General features: G+C 36.4%; 1 protein-coding gene across 1 annotated transcript; it reads right to left on the reverse strand.

Annotated features, from left to right (window-relative positions):
- Positions 1-5,936: 5,936 nt before the first annotated feature.
- On the reverse strand, positions 5,937-8,651 carry LOC104093609 (heavy metal-associated isoprenylated plant protein 3). Its single transcript, XM_009599379.4, has 5 exons — positions 8,478-8,651; positions 8,169-8,352; positions 7,432-7,667; positions 7,158-7,245; positions 5,937-6,933 (listed from the first exon to the last, which is right to left on the reverse strand). Exons 1-5 carry the CDS (start codon positions 8,484-8,486, stop codon positions 6,368-6,370), a joined length of 1,083 nt encoding a protein of 360 aa, XP_009597674.1. The 5' UTR covers positions 8,487-8,651; the 3' UTR covers positions 5,937-6,367.
- Positions 8,652-22,420: the final 13,769 nt, after the last annotated feature.

Below are 22,420 nucleotides of genomic sequence, written 5' to 3' on the forward strand. Positions count from 1 at the left end.
AAAGGAGGAGTCAAATTAAAATTGTCTTTAGATCAAAAGTGAGTACTTTTGTTTCAAAGCGAGCTTGTATATTTATATAGAGATTGAAAGCATAGAAAGGGAAAAAGAATACATTAACTAGCCGGTAGTTTATATCACGCATAACTAATTAATCCAACAATTTTTCATTTTAGTAGAGTTCATAAATTTAAAAGATTAATCATGATCAAAGTGGTCAAACACACAATCTCCCGCGCGCCATGTGGCAAATATGGTAGTATGTCTTAGACAACAACAATAACAACAATAATAATATACCCAATGCGGTCTCACAAGTGAGGTCTGAGAAGTATAGCATGTACGCAGACCTTTTCTCAACCTTATGAAAGTAAAAAAGTTATTTTCGAATGGTTTATCTTATACACATTCAAAAAATGTTTGGTGGGTAAAAGATTCCTTGTAATAGAGATATGTGTCAAAGGAATTGACCTCAAGCTCAAGGGGGAAAATGTGTTTTCTGACACCTATCATATACAAATTCAACTAAAAAAGACATTAATTCTCCTACATAAAAACTCGTTTTTCAGTAGATTGTCATATTTATATCTCAAAAAGAATGCCAAAATAGCACTCAAGTATCGTGTATGACAACTCTTATGATAGCACCAAATATAAACATGCAGCCAATTACGTATTCAAAAGGGAACGAGAAAATGAAACTCAAAATGACTTGTGCTTGTCTTTAAAGTTAAAAGTGCATATATAATTGCAGTTTACGATTGCATATGTAAGGTCTATAATTAACAACTTTATTAAATAGACCTGTTTTTTTTTTTTAATGTTTGTGCGTGCGTTGCACGTGTATATTATGAGCAAGGGTTTGCGAGGGATGTTGTTATGGTGAAAGAAATTGTTATGCCATAAGAAAATGAACCATATTATGATGAGTGATTCAATTAAACAATAGATATTCTCTCCCTTTTATCCTAAGCAACCTCTCTCTCTTTTTTGCCCTTAACATTTTCCATCCTCCAATTCATCTATGTATTACCTTTTATATTAATAATATTTAATTCTTTAACCTAGGTATTTTACCTATAGTTTAAATAATTTATATCTTATTATAAAAAAAATTATTTGAGTTCAGTAACATTATGAGTAGAATAATCTTTTTATGAATTTGTCACAACTAACGCTATTTTTTTAATATAAATTTTATGTTAATTTACCTGCATTAAGTATGTATGTATATATGTAAATGCATGCATGTATATTTAAGTTCCAGTTCTCTATTATTCTCTTTAGTCTATATAGATAAACATGTTTTAATCATCTATGATGAAATATTTTTAGACGGTATCAAGCACCGATAGAACCGGAAGTGCCCCCTTCTTTTAAAGAGAGGAGGATGGGTTATTCACATTTCATTTGATGGTCAGTCGGGATTCGTATCCTATGCATTAAAGTTAGCGACATAGAGTGTTAGCAACTGGATTCTGAATTTAATTTTTATAATGTATTTCATTTAATTATGAATTGTTGTTTAATACGAAGACTAGCCTTTTGGAATTTGGACTTGCAAATAATTTGATAGTTAATTAATCCTCACTAATCACTATCCATGTTTTTGCGTATTTCACGGAAAGATGGGACCTTGATGGGTTCTTTATGAAAATAATAATGAGCTAAAGAATTCTTGATTGCTGACATTTGATAAATAATCGTGATTTTTGATATAGTCGAAATGCATTAAATCAATCTTAGCATTAGGTGTTGTCGTAATTTTGTACTTACATGTCTAATTATCTATTAAGTAGGCCAAATTGGTAAACTTTCTTCTACAGTAGGATTCTTTAGCTGAAACTCCTTTATGTTCTGGGAATTAGTTTTACTTATACTCATTCTCTCAGTTCTATTAGCCAAAATGATGAGGGGAAAGTGTTTAAATAACTTATTCAGTGAAACCGAGTTATAAGTCGCATTTAAGTAATGACAATTTAGAAGTTGCATTCAATTAATGCGATTTACAATAAATCGCAAACAAATGATTTATAAGTTACATAATTAACCTAAGATAATTTATAAGTTGCATTTAGTTTTTAAGTGTGATTTATAAGTCGCATTCAGAGAACGCGAGTTATAAGTCGCATTCTCTAAATGCGATTTAGACCTTCTAAATTTGTGTTTTAAAGTTAAACACTTACATATCCTATATTATGAAAATTTTACACTTACATCCCTATGAGTTATATCTCATTATCTCTAACCAAATATATTAAAACATGATTATTGAAAGACAAATTATTTTAAAATAAAAACTCTTTATGTAATTCTTTTTTTAGATCCTGGTCACCCAATACAACATAATATATTTTTCAATATCGAATTTGATCCAAAAAATGGCTTTGCTTAGATCATGTACAAGTATTAACAACAACAACAACAACAACAACATACCCAGTATTATCCCACATTGTGGGGCAAGTACAGGGTACTGTGTACGCAGAACTTACCTCTACCTTATGACTTGTGAGGATAAATAGGTTGTTTCCAATAGACCTCCGGCTCAGGAAAGCATAAGCACCACATTAATGAAAATATAGACAAGAAGGGACAGTACCAAAAACCATATAAAAGCAGAATAAAAATAACAAGATAGTAAGGTGATCAACAATGAAAGAAAACAACGATTAGTCATAAAATCCTACTACCAACAGAAAGTGAAACTGCGTGCTAATACTAGTGTTATGAACACTCTAGAGTACTACCTACTCTACTACCCTAATACTCGGCATCCATATCTTCCTATCAAGGATCATGTCCTCGGTCAGCTGAAGCTGCACCATGTCTCGTGTACAAGTATTAAGATAATCAATAAATTATCTATAAATATTTGACTGTAAATTTAACTTTTATTGTATATTAACTTGAGTTTATTACAAGAACGTATACGTTTCAAATCCTTAATCCGCCTTAACGTGACCTGCTACCATCAGATTTGACTAGCGATGAATTATTTAATAAGAAAAAATAAACCAAGTATTAGAGCTTAATTAAACAAGTCTTCAACCAACAGTTCCCTGATTGCCAAACAAAAATTTGTATTGCATGCAATTCGTGCATATGCTGCATGGAAAGTTAATTAACATTTGTTTAAGGATGTCTTTTTAGATCTTTTTACTGATCTTTCTTCCCTTTCCAAGGTAAAAAGGTAACATATTTTGGTTTAATAATGCACTGAAACAACAGTATTTTAACGATGAATTTGCGGGTTCTTCAGAATACAGTATTTTATAGTCAAATCTGATTTTTATATATGTGAAAACATATATAAATAAAATTAGATATACTTAGAACCTTATTTATTAAGAAACAAGAATGAACTTTTTAACAAATGGCTCTACGATAGACAAAAGAATAGCACCTCTCTTGACGCTCTAAATATTGATTTTCTTCTATTATCATGGCTGAAGGAAGTTAACAAGAGTCAATTTCTTGAATAATATGGAAAATAATTTTTTATATTCAATTAAGTATCTTAATTAGATAACGTGATCAACATCATGATTAACCAAACGATGAAAACTAATTTTAAAAAAAATAAAAAGGTCTTGTCCAAAATCCACTTGAAGTTAAACCCTAGCATTTAATTTGCTTAATTAAGGCCTTAACCCTTATTGTAATGAAAAGGCAAACTGCAATAGATATTTTCATGCAAACAACTACGTGCTTTGGGAAAAAAATATTAGAGCTATTTGCAGTGTTTAAAGGGCGATTTATTTGAAATTTTTATTAAATTAAGAATGCTTCTGGTATTTGATTTTTTCTTAAAAGGCCAATAATTAATTAATTAAATGATATTGTAGTTGGTTGTTTAGAGGTTAATCACACCCACTTTTCTCAGCTAAACCAACTGCCCAAAAGCCACTTTTATCATTTTGGAATTTTCTGGAATTCTCCTAACTAACTTCCTATTACTTCTATAATTTAATGTCTTAAATCTTTAAACCTTAAGCTAATATATATGTAAAGGTTTGAAATTTCTAGAAAAGGATATAATGGGCCGTTTTAAGCTATTCTTCGTGATTCATGTGACAGTTAGGAAATGTTTTATAGTTGAGTTCAACTTCTTCATTGATTGTTGTTGAGTCACTAAAAAGATAATTATGTTAACCGTTTGTAATAGATAGAATTAGTACTTGAAAAAGAAAGCAGAATATTACTTATTACAACATGCATGTTATATTATCAGTGAATATAAATTGATTCTTTTTAATTTCGCTTAAACATTTGCGCACATCCATTAATACCATAAGTTATCTGTAACATTAAAGTCTTTGTAAAATAGTTAAATTTAGTTACGTAGACAATTAATATCAACAACAACAATAATATGTCTAGTGTAATCCCATAAATGGAGTTTGGGAGGGTAGTATATATGCAGACCTTAACCCTACCTTGTAAAGGTAGATAATGTTTCCGATAGACCCTCGGCTCAAAGAAATCATAACCACAACAATTTTATGAAAGAAATACGGTAGTGGAAAGTCATAAAAAAAATGGAGCAATAATAATATAAAGATAATAAATTAAATAGCCGAAGCAAAAGAAAAAGAATATGTAATAATAGAATTTAAGAATAAGAAAATACGAGAATAATAACAATACTATTGGTATAAAAAAGAAACACGCTCGACTACCTACTGTGATAATATTATATAGAGAATTAATATATATGTGAATTAAATTTTAAATCATAAGTTGTGCAGCACATAATATACAGATCTTGTAAAAGTTTAAGATGGGAAAACAATGGTTCATAATATATAGCTGATTTGACTAATTGCTTTATATCAATAAATTCTTGATGGGAATTAGAAAAGGCAGCTTGAGGCTCTAGGCCATTGGCTTGAAGAAAATTCAGTACCACATTATTAATGCCATCTTTTATTTTCTATCACAACTTATTGCAAATTTGAAAATGTTTACCCTAGCTAGCTACTAATATTTGATTTGAAAATCCAAAGAAGGAGTTGTCAACTTTTTCCTTGGATGCCATTTCTCAAATGCAATTTATTACAAAAATGGTGGTACACTAATTGACTAACTATAAAGTACATGAATCCCATGCCGTCTGTGAAAATTTGGACTGACTGCTGTTTAGACTTGTTGAAAATAGGATTAGAAGGTTGTGTACAAAATATGAAGTCATTTGATGGAGATTTAGACTATTATGAATAAAAATTGTAACTGAAAATAATATCAGAAGTTTGTCACTATTAACTACGATATTTATACACATTTATACATTATTATATATATATACTTTTATATAATAGTAATTATACATATTTATACACTATTATATACTTTTATATATGATAGATACATTGCTTAAATAAGTATATAAATATTGTATAATATATATTGTAAAAAAATATTGTTTATGCGAATGTAAATTAAAAGCATGACTTTGTGGGTGCAATGTGTTATGTTGGACTTTATATTTGCGAAAATTCTACAAATAAAAATATATGTATAGATGTCTCTGTACATAAGTTAAATAATTATTCACGTACTTCTCCTCCAAGAATTTAAATTAGTTCTAATATATTTTGGGACTTCGACTTTAGGTCCTTTATTTGTTTAACAGTATCATTTGAGGACTAACACTTTTTCTATTACATATAATTTTGTCTAATTTGTTGATGGTGCTAATCCAACTACCATTACCATAAACGTAAGATGTGACTGGAAACCATATTCTCATGTCCTTATTTGCCAAATCTAACAATTTAATTTATGAACAAACCAAATATTGATATTATTAAAATTGTTATTAATATTCGTGTGCCAAGTGGTCTATTACCCACCGTAGGTTAAGACATGAATGCTTACATGTATACAATGAGATAATGTTAAAAATGAACAAAGACAATTAAAGAAAATTATATATGTGGGCACAAAATTGAATAAGTATATTATTACTAGTTACTAGCTAATAACATACAAGTCAATAGACAAACCTAATTATATGACAACCTAATTAAACCGCCGGCGGTTTAACCATTCTTCTCTAACCTATTGACATTTCCCTAAAGGAAACTATGTCCTCATATATACCATTTCTTGTATATTATCTCATAAGTGGGGCCCTCATATATAGTGTACATTTCAATGATTTTTCTTTAAAGTCTCCTTATATGTGATTCTTTTCACACACTTGACACAAAGTAGGGAAAGTTTCTCATTCGAACTCGTAATGCTATAGTTCATTGTGTTCTCTTAGTTACTGAGACATTCCCTTAGACTGGTGTATTTGATGTATTTACTAATTTTCTTGAACTCTCTCCCTCAGTGAGACGATGTAACACATGATTGTTTAATATCACATGACTGAACAACCATTAGGATTTTCGTCACTGAACATTTGAGGTGCGTTGTTCAAGTATGTTGGTGGTGGTGGTGGCGGCACATATGATGGCGGATGGTGGCCATACTCCATGACATAGCCCGTATGCTCATTATAACCATGATCATACATTGTCACACCATAATCTTGGTTCATGTAACTTTGGTTGTACATAGGCATTGCATAATGTGTTTGTGGATTATAACCATAATATTCCATTTTATTCACCTCAGCTTTTGTCTCTATACTTTTACTTCCTTCGGCTTTTGATTCACCCTCTTTTTTCTCGTTGTTGCTCGCTTTCTCCTTCTTATCTTCACCACCGCTACCGCCGCCGCCTTCTTTCTTCTCTCCGCCACCGCCACCGCCACCGCCGCCTTCTTTGCCTTTCTTTTCACCACCTCCATCATCTTTCTTTGGTGGAACATTTTCTACATTTCGTTTCAATTTATCTTTCAAGTAAGGAATTAGCTCTTTTAAGTCCATTGTTCCCTTTACCGTAACCAAATCTTTTTCCGAATCTACTTTGACTTCTTCTACCCCTGTCAATAAAAAGTAAATAATTAAAAAAAATGTCAATCACCATAAACAGCATAATAATCATATTAAGGGAATAATTCCCACAACTTCTGTGATAATTATTTAAAAAATTCACAAGGTGATTGCATGCCACACCTAATTTTTTAATAAATAATTGAATTACTTTTATATTAATAATAAACAATTAATTGACAATAAATTAATTCAACATAGTTGTTTATCTTACCATCAATCTTCTTTATAATTCGCTTTATTTTGTGCGCGCACCCGTCACAATGCAACTGAATCCTCAAAACCACTGTACTAACTTGTGGCTAAACATACAAATTAAAAAAAAAAAAAAAAAGGAAAAAATATAATCAGAAATAGTTAAACTAATAATACCAAATTTTATTAAACATAAAAAAAAATATAGAGAAATTAATTAATAGAATCAGTTACTAACTTTATAGTTTAGGAACGAAACTGGAAAGCAGTACGTGGGAGAAAAGTGAAATTACCTCTTTAGGCTTCTTATCTTCGGATTTTTTCTCCTCTGTCTTTTTTTCCTCAGGCTTTTTCTCATCGGACTTTTTATCTCCGCCACCGCCGCCGCCGTCCTTCTTCGGCTGAGGAGAAACAAGCACCACCTTCTTCTTTGTTTTGCTCTCTACTTTTTCTCGTAGCCAAGTGGGGTCCACGTTCCCTTTTACCGTCAATTTTCCACTGCCACAATCTGCCTTCACGTCATTTACTCCTTCATTTTCAACCCAAAAAAATCAATAATTCGAAGAGTTTAAGTCTTGTGAACTGACATTATATTAACTTTTTACGCAAATAAAATTGAGCAATAACAATATATTATTTTTCATATCAAAGTTTCATATAGTAATGATAATCTGCTAGAATCAGTTAAATTGCACTGATAATTATTTATCCTATTGGTATAGAAAATTTGAATTATGATTCTTATTGATTAAAATTTTCAAAGCAATAAGATGAAAAGTTTTGCTAGTAAAATTAGAACGTTAAATGCGGATCTACCAATGATAGTTCCTTGACAAAAACGTAAAGTACTATGTGCCGGCGAATACAAGGAACAAACTAAAATATTCACAAAAACTTTCACTAATTTTTTAAACAAATTGAAAATTTAAACCATTATTAGTAAATGGTTTAATTTCCAAGTTCTAAACCAAATAGATTAATTAGTGATGTAATGAATGATGTTTTGTATATTATTTTTTTTAATAATTACCTTCGAAATGGCGAACTGAACGTTTGACTTTTTTAGCACAGCCTTCACAATGTAAGTCAAGCTTTAATATTATGGCGGTAGGGCCGTCGTCCTTTTTTCCACCGGCGGCGTCACCGGCGGACTTTTTCTCGCCGCCGGCGTCATTCTTCTTTTCTTCTCCTTCTGCTTTAGTTTCTTCTTTTTTCTGAAACTCAAAATAGAAAAAAAAAATCAAAACTTTGAGTTAATTTATGAAGATGAAATTGGAATTAAACTGAGATTTTGTGAAAGAATTTAAAGGGTTTTTGAGATAGAGAAGTATGAATTTACCTCACCCATTATAAGGAAATTTTAAGAGATATTGAAGTGTTAGAAATATTGAAGAAATAATAGAGAAGTAAGGAAAGGAATTAAAGGGAATGGTTTGAAGAGAAGAAATGGAGGCAAATCAGAGAATATATAGAAAAATGTTTGTTGGAGTCAATATTAATTGATGAGATCAGCTTTGGCTACTGTTTCAATGAATTTACATAATTTTTCTAATGCACACCATTTTTTCTACTTTAAATGTTAGGAAAGCCCCCACTTTTGGACTCTTCTATTTATTTTTTTTATTTTTTTTTAATATTTGGCTGTGGGGTTGGGGTTTGGGGAAGGGGGTTGTTGATCGGGGGTATGGAGATGAATGTATATATGTATGTGAAAGATATGGATGGATGTATGTGAATGGTAGATACATGAATACGATGTATGAGGAAATTTAATAAATAACATGTAAAATTTACTTTATCCGTCCTCATTTAGTTATTATATATACTAAAAATAGTTATTTTCAAAATATTCCATCCGTTCACTTTTACTTGTCAATCTTACCAAATGCTAAGAGACTGTTTATCATTATTAGGTGCTCTATGGTAAAATATATAGTATAATTATTATTTCTTAAGAAACATATAAAGTCAAATATTGATGAATAAAAGTGAATGGAGGGAGTACTTGTCATTTTAAAGAATAAAGAAAAAATTAATTACTTAATTCTTTTTCAATTTTACATTTAATATTAATTGTTAATTGTAGGATTAAGAAGCACGTAAATAGATAAATGGTTAATTAGGAATAAACTAGTCAAATTACTCTTCTTTTTAATATTTTCTTAATGGGCATATAAAACCTCTAAATAGGAACAAAGAGAATATTTACGTAAAATTTTATTTAAAGATCAATTAAGTTGTGGTTGTCCATGATGTTAGATAAAAGTATTTTACTCTATTTAATATTATGTCATCATGTATGTTCCAAAAAGAGTTTTAAAAAAAAATAATAACAAGTTTTAAATATTAGAATGAAGCATTTTGAGATTCACAGCGACATATCATGACAATGCAACAAATAAAACAAACGAATTAAACGGGACAAATCTATGTCACCTTAATTTGTGGATAATACTCCTTATCAAATTAATTAGCAATTTATTTTTGCATAGACCAATTTTAAACAAAATTTTCTTTGACTTAGTTATAATAATTGGCCATATCACCAATTGTACAAGATTACGAGGGGTTATTTATGTGGGTTTCCCCTTTTCTTTATTCACATTTTTTTTTAGGTGAAGAAACAAAAAAAATTATAATTTATTTTATCATATGAATCTATTAATCTATCTCCTTGACATCTATAAATATTTGTCTGCATTCATTTCAACGTTGAAGATGGCGTATATATTTGGCTTTTAATTTAAGGAATTATCCCTTTGGGATTTCTCTAACGTCATATTACTTTGTTCTGTGGAATTTTTCCTCAACCAAAATGACAATAATGTATATGTGATTTACTACTTGCAAGGACTTGATTAACGTAATTCATATAGCTAGATTTGATTACGAAGTTAATAGTAATATTTTTTCACAAGCGACGAATTACGTAGTTGAGTAAAATATTCTCACAATTAAATTTAATATTCTTGTAAGACAAAACAAATTACAAAGGAAAAGGAAGGATCCAATTTAGAAAACAACCAACCCCATTGTATAAAAGAGACCAGCCAACATGAAATGAAAGAAAAATTATTTTCTTACTTATTTTCTTTTTCTTTTTCTTTTTCTCTCTTATAAGGGAGTTGGTTTATTATTTTTGAAGTTTTCAACAAACTCAATGTAGAATGAAAGTACGAAAAAGAAAGAAGTGAAACAAGGAAGAAAGATTGAAACAAAGTACTCAAACAAAGTAGTAGTACTACTGCACTCACTACAAAGAGTTGCTATAGAGTAATAAATATTATTTCATCATTAATGAAGGGTTTAGAATTCGAGTCTTATCATGAAGTCATATTTGTTAGGAAGTACTTTACCTCCTAATATGAGATTTTTCGGTGCGAATTCAAATTTAATCGAGCCCCAACACAAGTACCGAATATCGAATAAAAAACCAAAAAAAAAAGTGTACTTTGTTACGGAAGGTTTTATCCCATGTGAAACTTTCTGATGCGGAATCAGATTTATGATTATCGGGTGTGAAATAAAAAAAAAAGTGTACTGCACTCTCTCTTGCTTCCTTAGTTCTTCACTTCTTTGTACGATAAAACCCAAAAAAGAAAGTACTACTATTATTCTTTGTAATATATTTGGTAGAGTTGGTTGCACAAAGTTGGTGCAAATATCATTATATATTTGAATATTTACGACGACGTATTTGTCAATTGAGCATCAATGCGTCTAGGTAAATTTGATCCACCGATCGGTTTGAAAAAAGTTGTTTTTTTGGGGTCAAAAATGCGATGATATTTTCAAAGAGAATACTGTTTCTAGAAAAAAACTTCTATTTTTTTTAAAAAAAAATAACGCTTTCACATGATGTTATCATTACAAATAATTTAAAAACCAATTTTTTGCGATGTTTACAACATCCACAATAAATCAATGTTTAACACTTCGACTTTGAAAATATGCAGATTATCCTTGGAAATGATTTAAATTATGTAAATCATGGAGCAGTTTAAAGGTATTAAATTTGACTATTTGAGGTTTTACTAGTGCTCTTAGCTAAAAATTTTACGGGCTAAAAATATTTTTGAATATTTACGGGAATTATTATTTCCAAAATATATTACACACTTTCAAATTAATAGGGCTTGTTCTGATTATGCCACAGCCCAACATGTATTGTTGACCTCACAAGGCTTGTACAGGTTATGCCAAAACCAATAAGTATTGTCCATTTTGCCCTAACAAACTGTTTATCCTAAAAATTGAGTAACAATTAAACTTATATTGTGGTTTTAAGGATATGTGATTTGAACCAGCACTAATTCATAAACAACGAATTTAAATAGATAAATTGGACAATAAAATAAATCAAACCGGTCTGCAAACAATTCCTCGACCTTGATTCAAGATAGTCTCGAGGTTAGTTAATAAGAACAGCAGAGGATGGAACAAGCAGTGATGAACAGTAAGTAAGACAAAGAAAGTAGCATATATGTGTATTTTTATCAGTGAATCATGCGTGTTTACAAGCGAATGTGATCTCTCTTTATAAAATAGAAGAATCCTAAATAAGGTACAACTCTACTAACGGAAGTAGATCCCATAATTGGCGTTAATAACCGCTTTGATTTGATATGTTCCAGGATTTCTGCCCTGACTTTCGACCGGTCACTAATATCTCGCCATTCTATTATTACACTTTACTCGAAGTCAATCATGCTCGATCTCGATTACTGCTGGCTTCGATCTCAATGGACACTTCGATCTCCAGGTGTGATGTTCTATCTTCGAGCTCGAGCCCGATCTGTTATAAGGTTACCCTCGAGGCAACTCCCCTACCAACGAAATCGGATATGCCCGATTTCGACCGTATATAGATAGTCCCCTCGCTTTTTGGAGTGTAACAAGAAGAAACGAATTTGAGACTTCGATTTAACACTTCGATCAATTATGACGTCAATATCGTGACATAAGCGACAGAAGCGATTGAAGTGTAGCGTCTGTACAGTTCCCAAAGTCATTAATTAACGCCAGTTGATGGTCGACCGCTAGTGCTTTCAAACCATCAAAGTGGCTATTATAAATAGACCTCCTTCATAATTTTTTCAAACTTTACTTTCAAACTTCTTCTAATCTTCAAAAGCTATTTTATTCTCTTCAAGTTCATCAACTTTGTCGGGTTTCGTTTGCCAATCTCTTATTAAAATACAAATTCTGCCTTTTCCTTCCTTAAACCTCATATAGCAATGGCAAAAACATCAAAGACCGTTACTCAAGAAGAAAAGGCCTCCTTGTCACGGTCGGCCGGTGGTAAAACACCGGTGGAGCCACGTATCGAAGAGTACATCCCCGGTCCATGTGAACTTACTTCCGATTTTAAAGTTGAAAAACCCTCTTCGGTTCCTAGCCGATGCGAGCCCATGTCTAGATACATCTATTCGATATCCGAAGGCGATCTCGAGTAGGTGAAAAAGGACTGCGACTGGGAGAATAAAGAGGTGGTGATTCCTACCCCCGATTAGGACATCACCACTTATGTGAAAGGGTTTTAAGTATATATACTTACCCTTTCACACTAGGTTCAGTCGATCCCATCATAATCGACTTCTGCTGCCAATACCAGGTAACCCTAGGCCAGATCTACCCCTCTTTTTAGTGTATTGTCATTTTGCTCAGATTCTTTTCAAGCAAGATCGAGGGGATGTCTTTCACCCCCGATCATCTCATTAGGATATACAGCCCCCGTCTTTATCGGGGAGTACTGATAAGGCTTCAGCGCCGGGCCACGAAGGTGCTATTCTCGAGCATAGGCGAGGACAAGGACCGAGGATGGATGTGCCGGTTTGTCCGAGTTAGGACCTCCAATTTAATCCCCGCCGAGAAGATGTCATTCCCTGAAGAATGGAACATGAAGCGTAAGTAGAACTTCACCGATAACGTTTGATTACCTGTTATGTTTCTTTTACCTCTTCTCATCTATATTCTTCTTTATGGTGCAGCTTCCCCCTGGTTTCCTGGTGCAGTCCCGGACCTTGTAGGTTAGGTTCGACAACTGGTTTCAACCTCCTCGTATGCTGAGCGCTCGTGGCGCGATTTGGCCAAGGGTCGATGGGAGGCCAAAAATCATGGTAAGTTCCTTTGTACGTGTTTGATGATTTCCTGTAAAATACTTCTTTTCAACTTGATTTCTTCTTATACGTGTCTTGGAGATAATGTCGTCATGAGGCCACCTCCCCTCGGGAAAGATGAAGCCCCGAAGCCGACCAAAGATAAGAAAAGGAGAAGGGCCTCGACTCCACATACCTCAAAGCCCAAGAAAAGTAAGGCTCGAAAGTCGAAGACCGATCCCTCTGTTCTGTTTGCCGATATAGCCCAAACGCTACGAGATGAGGACGAGGAGGGAGAAGATGCCGACTGCCTGCTGGTGGCTTGAAAGAGGAAAAGCGTCGAAGCTTCGATAACTGCTGAACCAGTGACGGTCGAGGAGGTTCAGCCGCAGATCTAGGTGATCTCTGGGGAAGGTTCGAACAGAGTCCCCGAGTCATCGGCTATTGATGACGCCTCCTATCGTGATGAGCAACCGACGGGTGTGCCCGAAGGGTCTAGTTCTGAAGCCCTTCAAAGAGAAGATAATGCCCCGAGTGACTCGCTCAGGGCAATTAATATCGATGATTCACCTCCCGATCCCACATTCTCTGAGGGGCAATTTCGGGATGCCTGGTCCATGGGAACCCCCGAAGGGGACAAGGGGGACGTCCCCCGAAGGGGACAATATATTTCGTGGTTGCTTCGCAGGGGTCGATGATGTTTCCGACCTTGACGCATCACTCATTTTTTATGAGGCTCAGCGGTATCTGAACCAAGTAAGTTTTTAGCCCATGCTACCATGCTTGCGTTTGTTCTTATTTCTCTAAGTCTGATTTCCTTTCTTTCTATACAGGCTACAACGTTCCATCGAGAAGTGTCTTCCAAGTATCGAGCTGAGCTGGCCCGATGTGAGGCTGATCTCAAAAATCTTACGGAGGATAGAAACGCCCTCAAACTCCTCTATGTACAAAAAGAAGAGGAGATCATGAGCATTCAAGTCGAGCTGACAAGAGCTCATAGAGATCAGGCCGAGCTCATTGAATGGGTAATGTAAATTATTGGGAGCTTATTATGTATTAACTTGATATTGGCAACTAACACTTTGATCCTGCAGGTTCAGCAGAAGGTCGAATTGGTTGAGCAGCTTCATGAGGAGGCCAAGATGAAAGAGGCAGAGACTTTGGGGTGGAAGCAGAACATGGACCGTCTCACCTCAAAGAAAAAAATGGTTCAGGCCCAACTGTCTTCGGTTGAGCGTCAACTCCAAAGTGTGAAGAAGGAGAACTTGGCCTGAGCCTAGAAGGTTGAAGAGCTCGAGACTCGGTTAGTCGCTGAGCTTGCAAGGGCCACATCTAAGGCAGAGGTGCTCGTGGCTTCCTAACGAGCTGACGCTAAAGCCGCTAACACTCAGGCAAAATTTTTGATGCTGCTGAGGTTAGATTGTCCTGTGTTGCCGAGCATGCTAGGCGCCAATCTCGAAGAGAGACTCTTGAGGAGGTGCATTCTCGTGGCTTCGACCTTACGGCTGATATCGAGAATGCGAAGTTTTTGGAGGACGAGGTCGGAGCTTTGCTTTTCGATGAGGAAGACTCTACGAGTAGATCCAAGAGCGGAGATGAAGATGAAGCTCCCGAAGATACGGCTCCCGAGGTGGACTAGGCACTTAGGATTTTTTCTCCTTTTATTTTTTGTGCAAGACCCTGAGTGGTCTATGTAAATACTTTACATATATGAAAGATTTCTTTTCTTTCCGTTTCGTTGATTTTTGATTTATGATAAATTCTATTTTGCCTTTGCGTTGTGAAAACTTTGTTGCAATCAGGTTATTGTAGCCTCTATAGTCAAGTGAGCAATAGCTCGAACTCAGAGTAGAACAAACCCTTGGGTTTTTCAGTTAAGCGAGGGCGAGTCCCCGAGTTTAACAATATGTTCGGGATATTAATTTCGAATGGCTTGATCGAAGCCATAAATATACTGCTTTTATAGCCGAGTTCGAATAAGTTTTGAACTCACAGTAATAGACCTCTTAAGGTTTTATGATGAATCCCCAAGCTATATTTTATTTGAGCTCGGAATAGTGTAACCCTTAAGGTCCGAATTGAGTGAGAACAAAATCTCAAACTCTAAGTGTATTGGCTCTTAGACTCTTTAGATTGGGCCGATATGGCCTCTAAAAGATGGATATTTTTTCCCTTTTTCGGCTTAGAAGACTTAGTAAAAAAAAAATCTTTATGCCTTAACACGTATTCTTTACCCATTGGATTTTTTAGGGTTCGATGTCGATTGAAACCCCTTTGCTTTTTGTGTCTTAGCACATTTATGTCAAGATAATTTGGTACCTCTTAAGATTTTTCGAGGGCTGATTTTATCGAGGCCCTTTTGATTACATGCCGAGGGTAGCCTTTTTTAACTGATTTTTCAAAGAATTTGAAGGCCTATTTTTATTGCAGAATTCGGACGTCTTCGAGCCACTTTAACTTGACCGTAGCTTTTGGGTATGCCTCTTGAGCTTTATTTCCCTATAATACTTCGAACTTGTTCGAAGTGTTAGTCCCCGAGAATGATGGCCTTGGCCTGTAGATCGAGGAGTGCCTCTTTGAGGTCTTATGAATTTGAGTTTAGATTACTTGAATATGTCCATCGTCAACGGCAGTCCTTGAGTGTGCGAGGTATATTTGCACTTGGCCTTTGAGCCATTTCTCATAAAATCATAAGTATGGAGCTTGTATAGTAGAAATTTTTCTTTGAGACGCAAGATGTTTGATATAAAAAGAATGCTTCTTTGTATAATTTATACATGCGTACATGTTTTGCCATCGGGTCTCGACTAATCTATACGGACACGGTTCATTCCACCATTTGACCCATTACAAAGTTCTCTATCGAGTCCCTTTGACATGAAGTATTTTCCTCGAAAGCATAACATCCGAGGGTGATGCCCACCAGTATTCAAGGTTGATTGTAAAGAAGCCTTGGATACTGTTGAATGGTCCTCATGAAGCACATAATTGTTTCCTCGTTAAAAACCTCGCCGGAAAAACTCACTTGGGACAAAAATCGATCTAAGGGAAAAATAGTGCAATGCGTGCTTTAAAACCTAAGGTCTCGATATCTTTGATAGATCATCTGCAATGAGTTAGTGTCGAATATAAATGAAAATAAAAGGAATAAAGTCATACCTTAGCAATAATAACGTTTGAGAAGCGATATGTTCCAATTATTTGGCAGTTATTCGTCGTTCATCGTGCCGAGCTTATAAGATCCCCTTCCGACAATTTTGAGGACTTGGTAGGGTCCTTCCCAATTTGGGTCTAGATTTCCTTCATTAGGATCTCGAGTGTTGATGGTGACTTTCCTTAGGACTAAGTCCCCGACTCTGAAGTGGCGAAGGTTGGTTCTCCTATTGTAGTATCTTTCGATTCGTTGCTTTTGTGCTGCCATTCGAAGGAGTGCGGCTTCTCATTTTTTATCCAATAATTCGAGGCTAGTATTTATAGCCTCGTGATTTGACTCTTCTATTGTATGTCGAAACCTGGCACTGGGTTCCCCGACTTCGACTGGAATCAAGGCTTCAGAGCCATATACTAAGGAGAACATGGTTGCCCCCGTATTGGACTTTGACGTTGTTCGATATGCCCAAAGGAATTCGGGTTGAATTTCTCTCCATTCCCCCTTAGCGTCGTTCAACCTTTTCTTTAGGTTTTGGATAATAGTCTTATTCGTCGACTAGGCCTATCCGTTCCTACTAGGGTGATACGTCGTTGATAATATCCTTTTTATTTTTTGGTCTTCGAGGAATTTTGTCACTTTGCTGCCGATAAATTATTTTCTATTGTCACACACTATTTGACACGTATCCCAAGTCGACATACGATGTGATCCCAGATGAAGTCTATAACCTCTTTCTCTCTCACTTTCTCGAACGCTCGTGCTTCAACCCATTTAGAGAAATAGTCAGTCATGAATAAAATGAACTTAACTTTACCTAGTGCCGATGGCAGAGGACCGACGATATTCATCCCCCATTTCATGAATGGCCATAGGGATATGACTGAATAAAGTTGTTCTCCGGGCTAATGGATCATTGGTGCAAACTTGACATTTATCACATTTTCGAACAAACTCCTTAATGTCTTTTTCCATGCTATCCTAGTAGTATCCTGCTCTAATGATTTTGTGAATCATTGATTCGGTGCCGGAGTGGTTCCTACAAGTGCCTTTGTGGACCTCTCGTAAAACATAATCAGTGTCTCCTGGTCCTAAGCATACTACCAATGGTCCATCGAATGTCCTTCTGTATAATGTTCCATCTTCAGCCAATGTGAATCGAGCGACTTTGGTTCGTAGGGCCCTCGACTCTTTAGGGTCCGATGGGAGCTTTTCGTTCTTCAAGTATTCAATATATTTATTCCTCCAATCCCTAGTTAAGCTTGTAGAGTTTATCTCGGCATGACCTTCCTCGATCACGGATCTCGAGAGTTGAACGACAGTACCCGAGCTGATCCCATCTTCCTCGACCGATGACCCTAAATTTGCAAGTGCATCGGCCTCACTGTTTTGTTCTTGAGGCACATGCTACAAAGTTCATTCCTTGAAATGGTGCAAGGTCACTTGCAGCTTGTCCAAATATCTTTGCATTCTATCCTCTCGAACTTTGAAGGTTTTGTTTACCTGGTTCACCACCAGTAAAGAGTCACACTTGGGTTCAATGACTTCCGCTCCTAAGCTTTTAGCTAGCTCGAGACCTGCAATCATGGCCTCGTACTCAGCCTCATTGTTAGTCAAACCTAAAAGTTTTGATAGATTACCTAATAATGCTACCCGTGGGCGGCTTCAAAACGATGCCTAGCTCGGACCCCTTCACATTCGAAGCACCGTCTGTGAAAAGGGTCAATATCCCTCATGATGTACATGATTTTAACAAAAGTTCCTTTTCGACTTCAGGTACAAGGGTTGGCATGAAATCGGCCACGAAGTCCGCTAAAATTTGAGACTTGATGGCCGTCTGGGGTTGATATTCGATATGGTACCTACTGAGTTCGACGTCCCATTTGGCCAATCAGCCCGATAGTTCGGGCTTGTGCAAAATATTACGAAGTGGGTAAGTGGTTAATACGCATATGGGGTGACATTGAAAGTATGGTCTTAACTTTCTAGAGGCGCTTATCAGTGCAAGTGCTAATTTCTCCAAATGTGGATATCTAATTTTTGCTTCTCCTAAGGTTCGACTTGCATAATAAACGGGAAATTATGTACCTTGCTCTTTTCGAACTAGGACGTCACTTACCGTGATTTCCGATACTGCCAAGTACAAGTAAAGTTTTTCATCTGCCTTTGGAGTGTGAAGCAGTGGTAGGCTCGATAGGTACCGCTTCAATTCCTCTAATGTCTGTTGGCATTCCGGGGTCCAGGCAAAATCGTTCTTCTTTTTTAGCATAAATAAAAATTTATGACTTCGATCCGATGACCTCGGAATGAATCGGCTTAAGGCAGCTATCCATCCAGTCAGCCTCTGCACGGCTTTTACACTATTCACATCGGTGATGTCTTCGATGGCCTTGATTTTATCGGGGTTGATCTCGATCCCTTAATTCGATATCATGAAGCCAAGGAACTTGCCCGAACCGACCCCGAAAGCACATTTCCTGGGGTTGAGCTTTATGTTGCATTTCCTTAAAATCTTGAACGTTTCCTGCAAATGAGCCAAATGGTCCTCTGCGCGCAGAGATTTAACTAGCATGTCATCGATATAAACTTTCATCGATTTACCTATTTGTTCTTCGAACATTTTATTTACTAGGCGTTGATAAGTAGCTCCTGAAGTTTTTAGCCCGAAGGACATTACATTGTAACAATATGTTCCATACTTGGTGATAAATGAAGTCTTTTCTTGGTCCTCCGGGTTCATTTGGATTTGATTGTACCCGGAATAGGCATTGAGAAAAGTAAGGATATCGTGACCGGCCGTGGCATCGATCATGTGATCGATGTTAGGCCTTGGAAAAGAATCTTTGGGGGACACCTTGTTTAAACCCTTATAATCTACACACATTCTAAGTTTGTTCCCCTTTTAGGGACTACAACTACATTGGCTAACCATTCGGGATATTTCACCTCCCGAATGGATCCTATTTTGAGAAGTTTATTTACCTCGTCCTTTATGAATGCGTGCTTTACCTTGAACTGGGTCTTCTCTTTTGCTTCACCGGTTTGAACCTAGGGTCCAGTCTTAGCCGATGCGTCGTTATCCCCGGTGGGATCCCTGTCATGTCTAAATGGGACCAAGCAAAACAATTTATGTTATCAATAAGAAATTGAATAAGCTTTTTCGTGAGTTCGGGGGTTAATCTCGTTCTCATGTATACCTTTTGTTCGGTAGGTACTCGATCAATATAACCTGTTCTATCTCTTTGACCGTTGATTTGGTGGCGTCAGAATCTTCAGGAACAATAAAAGTTCGAGGGGTCAGAAAATCCTCCTCCTCTTCTTCTATCTCCTGCTTCCCTGATTCGATCGAGGCTGGTGGCTATGATTGTTATTTAACTTCCTGTTTACTTTTGATGCTCAACCTTTTCGAGGTTGATAGTGTCGATATCAGTGTTACCTCATCGACCGCAAATATTTCCTTTACAGCATGATGCTCCCCGTATACTGTTTTTACACCATCCGACGTCGGAAATTTTATCATTTGGTGGAGAGTCGAAGGGACTGCCCTCATATTGTGGATCCAAGGCCTTCCGAGCAGGGCATTGTACCTCATGTCGCCCTCGATTACGTGGAACTTGGTATCTTGAATGGTTCCAGCCACGTTCACCGGTAGAATAATCTCCCATTTAGTTGTTTTATTGGCCATATTGAAGCCGTTTAAGACTCGAGTTGTAGGCAAGATTTGATTTTGTATGCCGAGCTGCTCCACGACCCTCGATCGGATGATATTTGCCGAGCTACCTGGATCCACTAAAACATGCTTAACTTGAACTTTATTTAATAAGATAGAAATTACCAGAGCGTCGTTGTGGGGCTGAGAAATGTCTTCTACTTCTTCGTTGTTAAATGATAAAGTGCCTTTGGGCATATAATCTCGGGTTCGTTTTTCCCTAGTGATTGATACCTTAGTGCGTTTGAATAGGGGTCCCCGTGGAATGTCGACCCCACCACGATCTTATGAATGATATGTTGGGGTTCCTCCTGTTCGTTTTTCCTGTTGGCGACCCTTTATCTGAAATGATTCTTGGCTCGATCGCTGAGGAACTCTCAAATGTGGCCCTCATTGAATAGAAGAGCTACCTCCTCCCTTAATTGCCTGCAATCCTTGGTCTTGTGACCATGTGTGCCATGATACTTGCACATCAAATTTGGGTTTCTTTGGGAAGGATCGGTTTGTATGGGTTTGGGCCACCTAGTATCTTTGATCCTTCTGATTGCCGATACAATGCCCGATGCATCGAAGCTAAAGTTATATTCCGATAACCGAGGTGCCTCTGTGGGATCGGCATACTTGTAAAAACCACTTTTGCTCATAAGTCCCCGAGAATTCTGTCCTCGATCACTTCTTCTATTGTTCCGGGCGGAATTGCGTCTTGAACCATTGTTCCTTTGATCTGCGGTATATGGTTGATATCGGTCCATATTCGACCTTGGCTCCCTGTCGACGTCCATCTGGTTTTTAACTGTCGACCTGTTTGGATATACTGAACCGGAAGGGACTCCTAATTGGTCGTCCTCGACCCTAATATTCGATTGATATCGATTGTGCACATCTGCCCAAGTTACAGCTGGATACTCAATCAAATTTTGTTTCAACTGACGTGATGCTATCAAACTCCGCTCGTTCAACCCTTGGGTAAAAGCTTGAACGGCACAATCATCTCTGACCGGTGGCAACTCCATGCGTTCCATTTGAAACCGGGACACGAACTCTCTCAATATTTCATTATCCCTTTGTCTTACCTTGAAAAGGTCTGATTTCCTCGTTGCGACCTTTATTGCCCGGGCGTGTGCCTTTACGAAAGAATTTGATAACATGGCAAATGAGTCAATGGAATTTGGTGGCAGGTTGTGATACCAAATCATTGTTCCCTTCGAAAAGGTCTCTCCGAATATTTTCAACTGCACATATTCAATTTCATTATCCTCTAAATCGTTACCCTTGATGGCACATGTATATGAAATAACATGCTCGTTGGGATCGGTGGTCCCATTGTATTTGGGTATGTATGGCATACGAAACTTCTTTGGAATAGGCTTCAGAGCCGCACTTGGAGGAAACGGCTTTTGTACAAACTTCTTTGAATCCATCCCTCTCAAGATTAGTGGTGCCCCCGGTATCTGATCAACTCGAGAGTTGTATGTCTCCATTTTTTTATTGTTGGCTTCGTTTCTCTTCTCCCCTGATTCAATTCTTTTGGTAAGCTCCCCAAGCATTTTCATTACCGCAGGATTAGTCTCCAATTCGTTACCATTCGACCTTTCCAATACTGGCTCAGTACGACGAGTAATTTCCGGCTCGACCCTATTCGGAGCTCTATGTTGATTTTGTAACTGAGCAATGGCGGCTTGCTGAGCCTGAAGCATCTCGAATATCACTTGGAGACTGACTCCTTCGTCTCCTCTGCCCTGTGTTCCTTGGCCACTAGATCGGCCTTCTATTCTTACACTCCCATCGAGATCTGCAGCTAGGTCCACGTTTAGACAAACGTGCAAACTGACATCGACTGGGTTGGTAACCGGTGCTGCCCTGAGATTAGCCTGTGGCGCCTCGACTCCTGGAGCGATCACATTTTCGTTTTCATCATAGAATCCGAGGCCATTGCTACCGTGCGTGGATGCATTTTGTGAGTTTGACATGTTTTAACCTGAAAGCAAAGATACTCGACAAGAACAAGAGTAAAATAGTGTATTTTACCAGAATCAGTACGAACAATCACTATTATCCTTAGCCCTACGGTGGGCGCCAAACTGTTTACCCTAAAAATTGAGTAACAATTAAACTTATATTGTGATTTTAAGGATATCTGATTTGAACCAGCACCAATTGATAAACAATGAATTTAAATAGATAAATTAGACAGTAAAATAAATCAAACCGGTCTGCAAACAATTCCTCGACCTTGATTCAAGATAGTCTCGAGGTTAGTTAATAAGAACATCAGAGGATGGAACAAGCAGTGATGAACAATAAGTAAGACAAAGAAAGCAGCATAT

Source organism: Nicotiana tomentosiformis, chromosome 7, assembly GCF_000390325.3.
Source record: "Nicotiana tomentosiformis chromosome 7, ASM39032v3, whole genome shotgun sequence".
Taxonomy (NCBI): domain Eukaryota; kingdom Viridiplantae; phylum Streptophyta; class Magnoliopsida; order Solanales; family Solanaceae; genus Nicotiana; species Nicotiana tomentosiformis.

Coding starts and splice junctions, on each gene's coding strand:
- LOC104093609 (XM_009599379.4), bottom strand. Junction 7,668..8,168: donor TTCAGTTCGCCATTTCGAAG/GTAATTATTAAA, acceptor TTGAAAATGAAG/GAGTAAATGACGTGAAGGCA. Junction 6,934..7,157: donor AATTATAAAGAAGATTGATG/GTAAGATAAACA, acceptor TTTTATTGACAG/GGGTAGAAGAAGTCAAAGTA.